The sequence below is a fragment of the Nicotiana sylvestris genome, chromosome 2 (assembly GCF_000393655.2).
Source record: "Nicotiana sylvestris chromosome 2, ASM39365v2, whole genome shotgun sequence".
Classification (NCBI taxonomy): domain Eukaryota; kingdom Viridiplantae; phylum Streptophyta; class Magnoliopsida; order Solanales; family Solanaceae; genus Nicotiana; species Nicotiana sylvestris.
In genome coordinates this window covers 12,435,824-12,451,455 of record NC_091058.1, presented here as the reverse complement: position 1 = coordinate 12,451,455, position 15,632 = coordinate 12,435,824, and the positions used below count along the sequence as shown (strand labels likewise).

At 36.6% G+C, this 15,632-nt stretch overlaps 1 protein-coding gene across 1 annotated transcript; it reads right to left on the bottom strand.

Annotated features, from left to right (window-relative positions):
• Positions 1-1,009: 1,009 nt before the first annotated feature.
• Positions 1,010-4,041, bottom strand: LOC104214321 (cytochrome P450 85A1). The gene is made up of 8 exons (XM_009763973.2): positions 3,757-4,041; positions 3,333-3,654; positions 2,956-3,105; positions 2,585-2,830; positions 2,404-2,490; positions 1,927-2,005; positions 1,459-1,565; positions 1,010-1,360 (listed from the first exon to the last, which is right to left on the bottom strand). Exons 1-8 carry the CDS (start codon positions 3,945-3,947, stop codon positions 1,148-1,150), a joined length of 1,395 nt encoding a protein of 464 aa, XP_009762275.1. The 5' UTR covers positions 3,948-4,041; the 3' UTR covers positions 1,010-1,147.
• Between the last annotated feature and the right edge of the window lie 11,591 nt (positions 4,042-15,632).

Here is a 15,632-nt window from a genome sequence, read left to right as displayed (position 1 = left end):
AAATTATAACCATGTTAAGTTATGTGTGTATCGATATATTATTTATGCGGGATAATAAAATATAAAATAAGAATACATGTATTAACAGTGCAAGGATTAAATTATTTAAAGACAAATAGACCTTTAAATATAAGTAATTTATGTTTAACAATATCTTCATTATTAATCACTGTATAGATACCTCTTCATTATTAATTACCGCCCAAACAACCCTGCATTATAATCCCGAACCCAACCACCCCTTAAAGTATATGTACATTTTTTTTTGATTAGTTGCCTACGGAGTACTATCACAAAAGAATAATAGGTATAAGTCTCTTTTCGCTCGAGTATGGCTCTTTTGCCATCTTAAGATACTAATTACAGAGAAGTATTTTACTTATTAAAAAGTTAGAGCTGTTGGCTACATATTAACGAAAGGGAAACGTAATGTTTAAGGCTTTTTAAACTAAGAGTTGAGATTAAGGAAAGGTGCAAAAGTGCGTTGAAATTGAGCTTTTGAAGTTCATTATTCTGATTTAAAAGTAACATCCAGAGCTACTTTAGCTGCAGACTTCAATTTCTGGGAGCGTACATAACAAATTTAAGACACATAATAATTCATTTATATATATATATATATATATATAATTTGTTTGCTTTAACTACAACTATATTTGGAAGACCCACCGAAACCGATGCCAATTACACGGAATTAAACAGCAGTTAATGGGCTTTGAATCTAAATGGCCGGCCCACATTTTGCAACGTAGAATAAGTTCAGTTCAGCCCATTATATATGGGCTCTCCTGACTGTAAAACATGGGTAAAATTCATAAATAGCCACATTTTAGACTTTATAACAGTGGCTATTTTTAAATTACAGGGCCAAAAAGCAACAAGTGGGTGCTATTTCTACGTTGATCATTGATTTTTAATGAATTTCATTTTCATTTTATTTGTTAACTTGCATATATTTGTGCTATATGAAGGTTACTTTGAAGTAATTGGTCGTAATTGCACAGTAGTATCTCTGCAAAAAATGTGTTTAATTCATCATCGTGTTAGCGGGAACAATAAGATATACATCCCTGTTACTCTCAGATTACTGCCTACAAATATTTTCGGGGCCTTTTTTTTTTGCCTCTGTACATTCATGAAATAATAGTTAGTAAGTTGAAACTCTAATCCGTAGACCATTTGGTGCTTCAACTCTGGGAAATTTCATCAGTTTATCTCCTCCTACTTCTTCCCATTTGTATTTTGTAACAAAGTAATGAAGAAATGTAGAAATTTCTGCTACACCAAGTTCTTTCCCAGGACATTGTCTAGTACCTCCACCAAATACCAAGAACGAATTTTGGTTTTCCAGGCTCTTATCCTACAATTAGCAACACAAATATTTGTTAATTCCAATTAAAAATTAATTTAAACATAATTCTCTCTTTTTTTTTGGTCGCGCAATTAATTAATACTAACCAGCCATCTCCATGGGTTGAATGCATAAGGATCAGGATAAAGCCTTGGATCATAATTCAACTCCCTCGTGTATACGTATATTCTCCATCCTTTGGGAATAATGTATCCTAAAAAAATACACATTAAAATTAGAAAAGTTTGATAGGAAATAATAATGGGGGAATTATACTATTTTCTTTTTCACAAAAAGTTTACAGATTAGAACTACTCATTAAGACGACATATGGGTCATGAGGGGAACTGTATAGGCTGGAATGGTAGGTGTGCCATGTGGAACTTTGGTATTATAGGGTCCATAACAAAAAGATGATCATATATTATACATCCTTCATTATTTTAAAGATTTTAATGAGTCTAAATTAGAAAAATATTTAGCCTTGCACCTGATGCCCATAATTAAAGCAAACACTCAAAAAATAATAATAATACTAATAATAATATGCATGAGATTTTACTTAAAATTCTTACCATTTATTTCCATATCTTGAGTGGTTTTCCTTAGAACTCCATTTACTATTGTTGCTAATCTGGAGGTCTCAAGGATCACCTGCACCACCAAAAAACGTATAGATTTAATATGCTGACATTTAGTTGACAAACTGTCTCAACTAAAGTAAGGATTTATTTTATATACAGTAACAACCAAAGGTCTATCGGAAACAGCCTCTCTGTTCCATTGAGTAGAGATAAGGTCTGCGCACACATTACCTTCCTCAGACTCCACTTATGAAATTTTACTGGATTGATGTTATTGCTTATATACAGTAACAATATCGTAATATAGTGCCATTTAATCTATTATAGAATGTTGCGTGACTATTTGTCTGCAAACATGTTTCACTTATTACTGACAATTATAATAACTTTTTTTAAGTGATTTGATCGTGTAAATATTTTTTTGCACGATTAATGTACAGAAGGAATCAAAATAACGTAGACACTTACAGCTCGTGTGAACCGCATTGCCTTGTAATCATTGTAATCAATAGGATCCTCCGGTTTTTTCTTTTCTCTAATAGCCAAGTGTTCTTTCTGTAGCATTAAAAATCAAGGTAATTAATAAATAAATAAAAACAACAAATGTAGAAAATTAAGTGCTAATTAAATCTCAGCATTTGGGACTTACTCTTAGTTCTTCAAGAACTTTAGGATGATCATGAAGATATTTAACAGCCATCATTGAAGTAGTGGAAACAGTTTCATATCCAGAATACAAAATGGTTATGATTAAATCAATCATTTCATCATCTGTTAATTTATATCTATTTGCTTCTTCATTCATAAGGTAACCAAGCATATCATGTTGGATTTCTTTTGAAGCTCTTCTCTCTTCTATTAGTGTCCTTAGTAGGCTGACAATAATTTTCCTTGCCTGAGGAAAACACAATTTATAATTTAGATTCCCTCTAAAACTTCTCATAATTACAACGTGTAGTTATAAAGTTTTAATAAAATAAAATAGTTCTGTGACTTTATTGTTATGACGAGTAAATTTACCTGCAATCCGCGTCCGTAGTTGGTGTTGGGAAGGTTGATAGGAAGTGAAAGAGTCCCTAAAACTAGCTTGAAGAATTCAGGCATGAATTCTTGAGCTAAAGAGGTAGATTCAATCCCAGCAATTTGCTTCAATGATGACAAAAATGCCATCTGAGGAGAAAAAAAGAGAGAAAGTATTAGCAAAAGTTAGATTCAGAGCAGAGGAAAAACAGAGATTTTTCTTAACATAGTATTGTTTCCTATGTTGCTCGAACTCTCCAAAGATGTTGCCAAGTGCGTGTCGGATCCTTCAAAAGTAGTGTATTTTTGAAGGATCCGACACGGGTGCGGCAACATTTTGGAGAGTCCACACAACATAGATTATTTCATAGACTGACCTTATTGGTTTTTTCTTGTATGTCAATGACTTTGCTATCCCAATTGGTTAAGTGGGATCTCATAAACTCATCAATTTTAGGCAAAAGTTGGTCTCTGATCATAGTAGGGCTAATTAGAGATAACAATGCACCCCTCATGTACTTGTGAGCAGAACCATGTACAGCTGCAATATTACATTTTCCTAATATATCTAACATAGACTGTGGATATCCTGGGACCAGTCCTTTTGCCTCATTCACCAATATGTATCTATTTAACTCTGAATCCATTGATACTATTGTTGGACATCCAAGTATGTGTGATTTGAAAAAACTCCCAAATCTGGTACCAAAAATGCAAATTCAAGTAAATCAAAATCATATAGTAAATATTTTATCAGAATTTAACAAGAAGTCATGTTTAAGTGCTATAATAAAGTTGTACCTGGCTCTTTGATTTTTCATGAAGCTTGGACCTTGCTTAAGAAATTCTGTAGTCTCACCAAAAAGTGGCCAACCCATAGTACCAGGAGGAAGGCTTTTCTTGTTATATTTGACCTGATTCCATCTCAATAAAGCAGTACTGAAGATGCACAGCCCAAAAAAGAAAGCAAGAAAAACTAAGAAGAAAGCCATTGATGTAGAGCTACCAATGAAGTTCCAACCACCTCACAGACAAAGTCTAAATGGTATGGACTTCCTTTAGTTCTGAGAATTTTAAGTCATAATAGCTGGCCAAGCGTGTGCTGTGTTTATATAGACTGTCGTAGATGAGGAGGAGATGGGTTTTGGAGTTAAAAAGAACTGATGGACCAATAAAGGTTGTGGTGTAATGGTTATTTTCATTGTCTTTAATTAAAAGTCTCGGATTCAAAAATTTGAAAATAAAATACTTTTTTATATGGAGTGTATACCCTTTCACGGACTTACTCGTAAACAAAGGCAAAGTCAGAATTTAAAGTTTATGAGGTCACGATTCAAGTTCTTTTAAGTTATTAGATCTAACTTAATGATTTGTGTATATTCAATGAATTTCTTAAGACAAACATAAGGTTTGAATCAAAGCTATCGGGTTCGGCCGAATCCATAACTGAAGGGCCGGCTTCGCCCCTACTCGTAGAGACGGATTCGATATTTTAATTTGATGAGTTTAATCTTTAAGTTCTTATTATTGAACTCATCATATGTTTAAAACTATGAATTCAAATTTATTATTTATTAAAATTTTAGTTATTCTTATAAAAAAATTTATACTCTGCGTCGAAAACATAGTGCTTAGGTTCTCCTTCCGCCCCTGCTTATACGGTGCAAATTTTGATTAATCGGGCAAATAAGCTTTGTGTTATGAACATCAAACTTGAAAGAAGTAAAAAAATGATGAGGGAGTTAAGCCCCGAAAATAGAGAACTTAATTGATAGGAAATGTTCTATCCTTATCATCCGACGCGAATTCTAATTAGTTAAATCAGAAATCTTCTAATAAAGGATAGCTAAATCAAAAAAAAAAAGAAGGAAAAAGACGGGGGAAGTTGTGGGGGTGGTGGCCTAATACGCCAAAACCCCACGCCCTACACTGGAAAGGGGTCTATGTATGCAGCTTCGGGTAACAAAAATTTCATAAATGACAATATTTTTACTGTAGAGTAACTTTTAGTACTTCTGTTTCATGCAAACCAATTGACTTAAGTGACTAGTCAAGATCTGAAAAACTCCTTATTTGCAACTTATTTTTTATTTAATCTATGACCACCGACTCCTTTTTGGTTATTAGCCATTTGTTTAACAGGAAAGAATTTGCCTGGCCTGGCAATAGTTTTTTGTTTTTATCCTTTGAGGGGTGTGGATGTAGATTGTTAAAACAGATGAAAACAAAGTAACTATTCAGCTGCAGCACTTAGAATGATCCTTTTTTCCTTAATCATTAGGGTATTGATGTATATTTTTGAATGAAGAAAAGGAATTTAAAATAATTAAGAATTATGTAGACTTAAGTGAAGAAAGCACATGCATTCCACCCTATTGGAGGTAGAAGAAAAAAAAAAGGCACTCAAAGACTAAGTGGTTCACATGTCCATCAAATAGATCTGCTGCCTAAGGGAATTACTTAAGTCGCTACAGGACACATTCTAGGTTACCATGTGAATAAGTGGACACACACACAGAGGCTATGGCCAAGGAAATATACATGAAATATGTTTGGCTGAATCCAGTAATTTTTATATAAAAAAATTTATGTGTAAAAATCACAAAGTTTTTATGAAGTGTTTAGTTATAAACTCTTAATTGCAGAAGTGTTGTCTGTTAAGTTGTGAAAATATAAACATTGAGCTCATCAAGTTTAAAGGTTAGATCAAGAATCCGCCCGTGGACACATAAGGACGAAAAGGTGGGGTGGGAATAGCAGTTTTAGTTACATCCTAACTGCAAGTTTGAAATTCCTAGACTGAATACTGAAGTTGTGTCTGAACCTCTTGACTGTAATAACTACTAAGACTTTCTTGTGACATTTAAACTTTGGTACTGTTTTCCCCATATGAACTTGCTGTTTTTTTATGTTGATAATATCTTAAATTTGAAGAACTTTTTGGACATTTCAGTATGGAGGCAAGCAATTATGTAAGGGAAAAGGAAAGAAAAGTAAACCCTACTGTTACTTTCTTTCTAATTAGTGTTAATTCACTAATAACATGATAAGATTGGATGCTTGTTATTGAATGAGATAATCTCCCACCCTAATCACATCAAGTGACTTGGAAATAACCATTACGTTCGTGTCAAATCTAAATGCATTTAAGGATATTTCATACGCAATGATTTAGAAATAATTGCTAATGCTTCTCCTGTGTAAATGCACCAAATCTCATATTCAAAGGGTGAAAAGAACTAGATATGAAAACAGCACTTTAACAAACCTTCAACAGGACACAGCCAAAACTATGACTGTGAGATTTTATATTCACAGTCCAAGATTTGTTATTTATGAATAGTTAAGGGAAAACGAGTTCTGAGCTGACGAGGCCAAGCAATAGCAGCATTGCACTTTCTGTATTTTATGTCAAATCCAGTTACCTATGTGTTCAATGTTTTGTCACATTGCTCGATGAATCTTTTAACTTTGACTGAAACTCACAGCACACGTGCGTCTGGATTGTTGGACAATGGGTTTGAATTTTGGAAACCAAAAAGTAGAAATTATGTACTCCTATTAATAAAGATTCTACCTACACCCTTGAGCTATTTAGGGTTGGGAATATCTCAAATCCCCAACGAAAACATTTGGCTCTGAGCTGGTTAGTAGAGACCTAAAACAATCCTTGACCAACCTATTTTTTTTTATTTTTTTTTAAATCCGATATTTAAAATTTGCTGAACTAGAATAATTCAAAGTCACAGTGTGTATGTGATTATTAATAGACGAAACATTTCCTATCACGGGTTTTTCAATTGCTACGAATTATACCCGAGACAATTCTATTTTGAGGTGTAGAAATCCATTCCACTACACTCTTTTTGGTCAATATTATGAATAATTACTCGACCTTAATTTTACTACAACAACGTCACTAAACTATTTTTTTAACGAAAAAATTCCTCAACTTTTTATAAATATCAAGAAAACCATTAGCCTATTTTAGTTAAAAAAAAAGTTACTCAACTATCGGGTAACCATCACAAAAAATTATTAAGAGAAAATAAACGAGACATATTTTATGATATTTAGCCAAAGATGAATGAATTTTTGGTAATGAAAAGATTATTTAATAACTTTAGGCAAAATAGAATAATTTTGGTGAAAATAATTAAACATTGAACAATCTCTTTTTTGGTGGTGGCCATATATTTAAAAGCACGTTATGATTTTCAATCAGTGAACATAGAGTATCATTATTTTATTTGTTTTGTTATACGCATTCACTGTCTAAAGTGTGCATCAACCCTGCGTGTACTATTAGTAAAACTAAAACTAACATAGCTCCTTGTATTTGAAACTTCGTTATCTTACAGCTAGTGCCACCATTTGTAGAAACAAAGTTTGTGATTCGAATTACTTATTCATATCGAATGTAGTCTTAAAAAGACCAAACAGCTTACTACGTCTGTTACATGTCATTATCGTACAATTATGTATCTTCAAATCGTTACACGTCATTAATGATGCAAAAAAGGGAAAAAAAATTGGATGATAAAGATATGATAATGATAATTTAGTTCACATATATGGTGCACCAAATTAATTGCAATGTCCAAAACGAGGCTGTAAGCGTGGAGAGTTGCTATCCAATAGAACATGAAGCTAATTAAATGGAAACCATACAAATGAAAATCAATATAGGTGAGAGACCGTACACAAAGTGCGTACATGAATGACTAGTCTAATCAGTAGGTGAGAGTGAGATTATTATGGATTGCAAAAGAGAGAGGGGTATGTATTTTTGTGAATTTTTTTCTAAATTAATATTGATTCTCTACTACTCCTATCATTTTGTTTATTGACTTTGTGCTGAAATTGATGGATTGTCTTGGTGTGGCACAAAAGGCTGATTGGGATTGTGACTTGAAGAAAAATGTAGATCTTTAGAGAGATCCTTGGATAGGGATTTGACAATATGGTGCGATCTCCCCCAACCCTGGCCTCCTTCTCTAATCTTTTCTGCAATTTTTTTAAAAATAATTTCAAAGATACTATTTGCTTATAATTTCAACTGACCCATAATTCTGTTTTCCCTCTTTTCTCATATAATTTTGAGAAGTGGTGGACGTGCAAATTAATACAATCAAACCTTTCTATAACAAATTTATTTGTTCTAATATTTTTTGTTATAAAGGACATATATTATAGCATAATGACTTGCTCGAAACACACATTTAAATTGTGCTCGCTAATCAAATATAGTATAATATAATATTCTATCCACATGAATTGGATAAGCAATATTCTCGTAGTTTCTAACTTGATTGTTATCCAGGAAGATCAACAGTTGAGATTTATATGATTAATAACTAAAATTTACTAAAAATCTAAAGCTATCTGCTAGTGACTATCTAGACAAGGATTAAGCAAATTAAGTTATCAGTGGGAGAAGATAGTATTTTGATAGGATAGGCGCAAGATAATGGTTCAGGGTTTTAACTTTAGATAATTCACTTATAATTTTCAAGTGAGTCTCTCGAATTCACTCAATTATTAGTTCAAATGTTTAACAAAAACTCCTCTCTCGATTAAGTCTCAACCTCGCGAGATGAACCAATTTAAGCTCTGTGGAGATATGCAAGAATGCGTAGTGGATTGGTCTTTAGAAGAACCCCTCTCGATTATCCTCCTAACTAAGTTTAATCAATGATTCAACTAGCCTCTTTCGATTACTTAGTAGAATCTATGAACTAAAACACCAATATAATGAAAGCTATCACAAGTTATGCCTCTATCGATTACATGAACTAGTGAATATAGATGCAACTATTAATTCATCCAACATGTTTCAATACATAAAACTAGAGTTATAATCCATAAACAATCATCAATACACCAAACCCATCAAAACCTAAAGTGAACTACTCCAAAGGCATGGAATAAGTCATCACAAATATAATCAAAATGTAGGAAAACATAAATTCAATCAAAACTCGAGTCTTGAGTGAGAAAGGAATGATGAAATCCTCGTGCTTGTGTTCTTCCAACTTCTCCTTAGCCTCCTTAGGTCGAAAGTATGTCAAAAGTCCAGAAAATAATATTTTTTCATGTATTTATACCAAGTAGGGTCGGACCCAGATGAAACCACTCTTTCCTAGCCGAAATAGGACAATATCTCTAGCAAAAATACAGGCGCGCTGCATGGGGCGACGCGCCATGCAGGGCATTAGTTGGACTTATCGGGGAACCTTCAAAACTCAACAGGCAGCAAAAACACACTGCCAAGGCGCCCCATGCGCTGTGGCAGTGTAAAATCCTCAGAGTCTAGCTTCTTCCTCGATTTTTGATGTCCAAACGTGGTCCTCGACCCTGTAACACGATCCCAGCTTAACTTCTTGGGCTTTTACTCAGACTTCAAAGCTCTAAATAGCTCGAATTAGTTCCACAATATCTACATAACTCGGAATCACTCATACAAGACATAAAATACACAATAAGTTCAATAACACTGCCAATTAAAACTCAACACAAGTAAAGTGCAGTGAATTAGAGTGCAATAAATGACTAAAATACGATATTATAGTCTACCATCACATAACATAAAAATCGGTTTCGGAATTTTATTTTGGCTTTTATAATGAATGACTGTTATACAGAGATATTGTTTTAAAGAGGTCCAACTGCAGGGGAAAGAGAAAACTAGAGAGCGGATATTGATATCAGTAATGTATACATCCTTCAATAAATGTATCATCAAATATACACACCTATTTGTTTGAGATTTACGATGAATTCGAAACAAGAAATAAAGTTTTAGAACCGCTATAATCCCAAATTCGAACTATATGTAAGTTGAATTGTAATAATAAATCGATATCTCTTGAGTTGAGACATAGAGTCCCACGTAAATCACACTACTTATGTCACTTGAATACAATGTAAAAATTGCAATCAGTAAGCTGCAAATTCAATTAATCTCGCCATAAAATAATATATACGTACAAATTAATAAATGCGTACATCTTAAAATTTCACTTGACATAACTGTCTTATCACTTTTTACCATTTTCAGAAAAGTCAAGTTTTAATCCAAATTTGCTTCTTGTGTTTCGACAAAACGGCACGGGAAAAACCTCTTATTTCTTTGCATTGCTTTGCTGGTCATTTGTTTTTATTCTCTTCCGTTTTTTCCCTGTAGTAGCAACGGCGACATTTACCTTATTTTTCATACCGAACATTTAGTGATGGCAAAATAAATTTTAAAAAAAATATTATCCACGAAAAAATGAGTTGTATAATGAACTTTTAAAAATGATTTAATAGGGATAAGATCTGTATTATTCATTTAAAAGATGAATACTTAAAGAATAACTAATTTGTTTAACTTTTACATTTGCAAGGATTCTAATTGTGAGCTCCTTAAATTTGCTAGACTAAATTTTTTTCAAAATAATGATACATTCAAAAAACTACTGATAATATAGGTACCCGTATTCTCCACCGGTTAATATATTTTCTATTCGCATTAAATATGGACAAGTTGAATATTTTATTTGTTTTTGCATTATCCATTTTTGACCCACCCATATTTGACCCGACCCGTATGTTTGCCAACATAACTAACACTAATAATCCTCTCTTGTTTGTTTATCCCTTTTCTATTTATTGTTATACTTTTCTAAGATGGAAAATCATCGTTATATTTACCAAATTAAATCAAGTGTGTGTATTGTATGAGTCCAAATTTGAAGAACTACGACCGTCGACGAGTACAACAAACGACGAGGTCCTCGTAACTCGACGTCTTGCGGAGGACGACCTTAAGGCAAACAAGAGATTGTACGACCCTTGTAATAATACAGACCCATTAGGGGATACTAGGAATATTCCTTATAACTTGTCTTTTATAACTTAGAAGGGTTTCACTCCTTATATATATAGCAAACAACAACCTTGTAAAGGGGCACTTCTTGGCTGATCCATAACACTTGCTGTAAATTTGCTTATATAAACGAGTGAGAAAATTTATTGTGAAAGATTGGTTGATCTAGATAGATGAAGAAGTCTTATTATTCGTATTCTCTTTATCCATCTTTCGTTCTAGAGATTATTATACTTAGCTAAGATTTACCCCTTCATTTTCTTTGATTGATTTGTTCAAAAAGGTTTCGATATCTTTTGAGTCAAACAATTTGGCGCCGTCTGTGGGGATTTTTATAGCTAAGATCTTAGTTTCGTCTAGGTTCTTAAAAGAAATAATCGCCTCTTTTTAAGCCTCACAAAGGCCAATAATGGCAAGAAAGAAGCAAGGTCAAAGGCTATAGTAGGTGTCACGAACAACCTCATGAATTCCCTCAATGAAACCGGTGGGGAAGACAACGAAAACGCAACGCCAAGTGCTACACCTGAGGCAGAGAACATGCACAGCAAGAGAAGCACCACCGGCTATGAAAAGGCTATTAGAAGAATAGTTGACAAACACCATGAGCAACATGCTCGAAAAGCCCATTCAGAGAGATATCGAAGGCACAATACCCCCAGAAACCGCAGCTGTGGCCGATGAGCCAAAAACTCTACAAGCAGGTAACACCCACACTGTCATTATTGTAGGTAACATGCACTTACGACCATCTTAAAGAAAATGGAAGAGATGGAAAACGAGAACAAAACACTCCTCGACTAGATGAAAGAGCATCAGGAAAGTGTTGATAAAATACCGGGCGCTCCAAAGTTGCTGCCAAAATGCGATGTGGGTTGATTTGTCGAACAGTCGTACAACGAAGGGGCAACTCCCCATTCTATTCCAAAGACCTTCAAAATGCCGCCATATTTGAAAATATATGATGGCACCACGGACCCGGAGGATCATTTAATCCATTACGTTACTACAGTAAAAAGTAACGATCTATCGAAAGAACAGGTGCCGTCACTACTGCTGAAAACGTTCGGCGAAACTCTGATAGGGGGAGCGTTGACATGGTATTCCCAACTACCAGCACGATCGATATCGACATTGGAAGAAATGGCAGATAAGTTCGTCACCGCTCACGCGGGAGCGAAAAATGCAGAGGCCAAGGTAAATGATATCTTCGCCGTCAGGCAGACAACGGGAGAGGGACTTCGAGATTTCCTATCCCGATTCAACAGGGTAAGGATGAGCCTACCAAATGTGTCATAAGGGATGGCGGTATCTGCCTTCCAAAATGGGTTAAACAGAAATGGGTCAAAAGCAACCAAAAAGCTGCTAAGTAGACTCATGACCCGTGGGAAGAGATCCACAATGCCTATTGCACCGAATTAAGGGCAGACGAGGATGAACTGAATGTCCCGATCCAATAGCTAACGTCGGTCCAAATCGAAACAAGGAGAGATCGCCAAAATGACGGCCGACGGGATCAACCACCCCGTTTCAATCGCAAAAGGCACCAGCCATATATCTGTATATCCTATCCACCTCCTCCACAACATGTAAATACCGCGCCTCGACACACCGCACCATCCCGCAACGAAAGAGGTGTGCCTCTACTATTATCTGCTCATAACTTTTGTGTTTCTCTTTCAGAAATAGTGTACACACTAGAAAAGCTCGGCACAAAGGTGCAGTGGCCACAAAAGATGTAGTCGGATCCGAGCACTAGGAGATCGAACGTTCTGTGTGAGTTTCACTAGGAAAGGGGACACAATATTGAGGACTACATAGGTCTGCGACATGAGGTGGTGAGAATGTTAAACTAGGGACACCTGAAAGAACTGCTGAGCGACCGAGGAGATACGATGTTCCACGTCATAGACCAGGAAACGGCTTACAACGCCATCATAGGGCGTCCATGGATACACGCCATGCAAGCCGTTCCGTCAAGTTTCTATCAAGTAATCAAATTTCCGACTCCGTGGGGGATATTCAACAATCGCGGCGAGCAACACACCGCCCAAGAATGCTATCGGATCGCCCAAGATTGCACACACACCAAACAACTGAAAGGGGAAAGTGCGGAATCATAGCAATCAGTCATATCGGGAACCAAATCCGACACATAGATTGAGGCCATTAAAGACCCGGATGTCATAGAGGCTTGCAAGGCTACCATAGAAGACCTCGACCCTGTTCAACTGGACAACACTAATAGCGCAAAAAGGCTTATATCGGACACAACATCTCAGAACCAGATAAATATCTTGACTTCTTAACTAACAATGCCGACTTGTTTTCCTTTTCCCATTCAGATATGCTAGGAATCCCAAGGGATATCGCCACACACAGGCTGAATGTCGATCCTCTTTACCAGCCAGTACGGCAAATGAGGAGAAAATGTAACGCCACCATCAATGAGGCGGTCAGCGAACAGGTTGATAAATTACTCGCTAATGGTTCCATCCGAGAGTCGAAATATCCTCAATGGGTCACCAACATGGTCATGGTAAAAAAGAAGAATGGGAAATGGCGGATGTGTGTCAACTTCACTAACCTGAACAAATCATGCCCGAAAGATTCCTTTCTATTACCACACATCGACCAACTCATCGATGCAATAACAGGACACGAACTACTGAGCTTCTTAGATGCTTACTCTGGTTACAACCAAATTCTAATGGCTGAAGAAGATCAAGAAAAGACCACTTTCATCACCTACCGAGGAACGCGTTGCTACAAGGTAATGCCGTTCGGACTCAAGAACGTAGGGATGACGTATCAAAGGTTAGTCACCAAAATGTTCAAAGAACAACTCGGTAATACCTGGACGTTTACATCGATGACATGCTAGTTAAATCAAAAAAGAAAGATCACATTGGCCATCTGAAGGAAGCCTTCGAGATATTGAGGCGATACAGGATGAAACTGAATCTCGAAAAATATGCCTTCGGCGTTACCTCAGGAAAGTTACTTGGTTTTTTGGTGTCACAAAGGGGTATCGAGGTCAACCTGGATCAGAACAGGGCCATCGAAGGAATACCGGAGATATTGACCAGCATAAAGCCAGTGCAGAAATTAACAGGACGAATAGCTTCCCTGTCGAGGTTTATCTTACGATCATCAGACATATGTCATAAATTCTTTAATGTGCTAAGGAAAGACCACGAACTGCTATCCAATAGAGAATGCGTCGACGCCCTAAGAAAGCTGAAAATATATCTATCCTCGCCACCTCTACTCGTCAAGGCAGACCCATATGAATGCCTACTTATGTACCTAGCCGTCTCTGAAGTTGTAGTAAGTGTAGTTTTGATCCGTGAAAACAAAGGTACACAATATCCGATTTACTATATCAGCAAAACCTTAATCGATACCAAAATAAGGTACCCTCACCTTGAAAAACTAGCTTTGGCATTATTCGTAGCTTCAGGAAAGCTTAAACCATATTTTTAATGTCACCCCATAAAAGTGGTGACAACCTTCCCCCTAAGGGGCATCCTACACAAACCCGAACTATCGGGTAGATTGGCCAAATTGGCCATATAATTAAGCGAGCATGACATGACATACCAACCGCGAACTGCCATTAAGTCGCAGGTGCTCGCCGATTTTGTCGCTGATTTTAGCGCGGAAATATTTCCTGAAGTAGAGCAGGAGGTGCTCCGCGCTTCCACATATTCCGGCCTCTGGGTCCTCTACACTGACGGTGCATCTAATGCATCAGGATTGGGACTGGTACTCGTCCTCGAAGTTCCTACGGGCGAAGTAATTTGCCAGTCCATACGATGCCCCAAGATGACTAACAACAAGGCCGAGTATGAAGCTGTGATTGCAGGATTGAAATTAGCCCTCAAATATGGCGTTCGACGACTTGTCCTCCCTTCCGATTCTCAACTCATGGTAAACCAAGTCACTGGGACTTTCCAAATCAACAAACAGAGGCTGCAAAAGTACCAGTCATAAATTCACAAACTGCTGCCAGAATTCGATGAATGTCGCCTCAACCAAATACCCAGGGCACAGAATATCGAAGCAGACAACCTCGCCAAGCTACCGACAGCCACCAAAAATATCAGCAAGGAAAACGTTATCAATCTTCTCTATTCCGTACTAGACCAAGTCGCGGTACATTCCATAAACCTAACTTGGGACTAGCGCAACCATCTCGTAACGTATTTGCAGGATGGAATGCTCCCACAAGATAAGAAAGAAGCCAAAAAACTTCGAATACAGGCAGCCAGATACAGTCTCGTAAACTGTGATATCTACAAGAGAACGTTCGGCGGCCCCCTGGACAAGTGTCTCGGGCCCAATCAAACAAGACAAGTGCTAGAAGAAGTACATGAGGGCATTGAGGTGCCCACACGGGAACCGCGCCCTCGTCCGATGCCTCATCCGCACCTTATACTACTGGCCCACCATGAAAAAGGAAACCGCGGACTATGTCAGAAAGTGTGAGCAGTGTCAAAAATATGCCCCTATGATACACCAAGCGGGAGAACTCCTACATTCTGTCACCTCACCATGGCTATTCATAAAGTGGGGGATGGATATTGTCGGACCCCTCCTGGGAGGACGAGGTAAGGTACGCTTCCTTTTGGTTTTAACTGATTATTTTTCTAAGTGGGTGGAAGCAGGTGCGTACACTTAAATACGCGAGCAAAAGGTCATCACGTTCATATGAAAAAAACATAATATGCTGCTTCGGCATTCCCAAAGAAATCATCTGCGACAACGGACCTCAGCTCGTCAGAAAGAAAACGATCGAGTTTTTTGA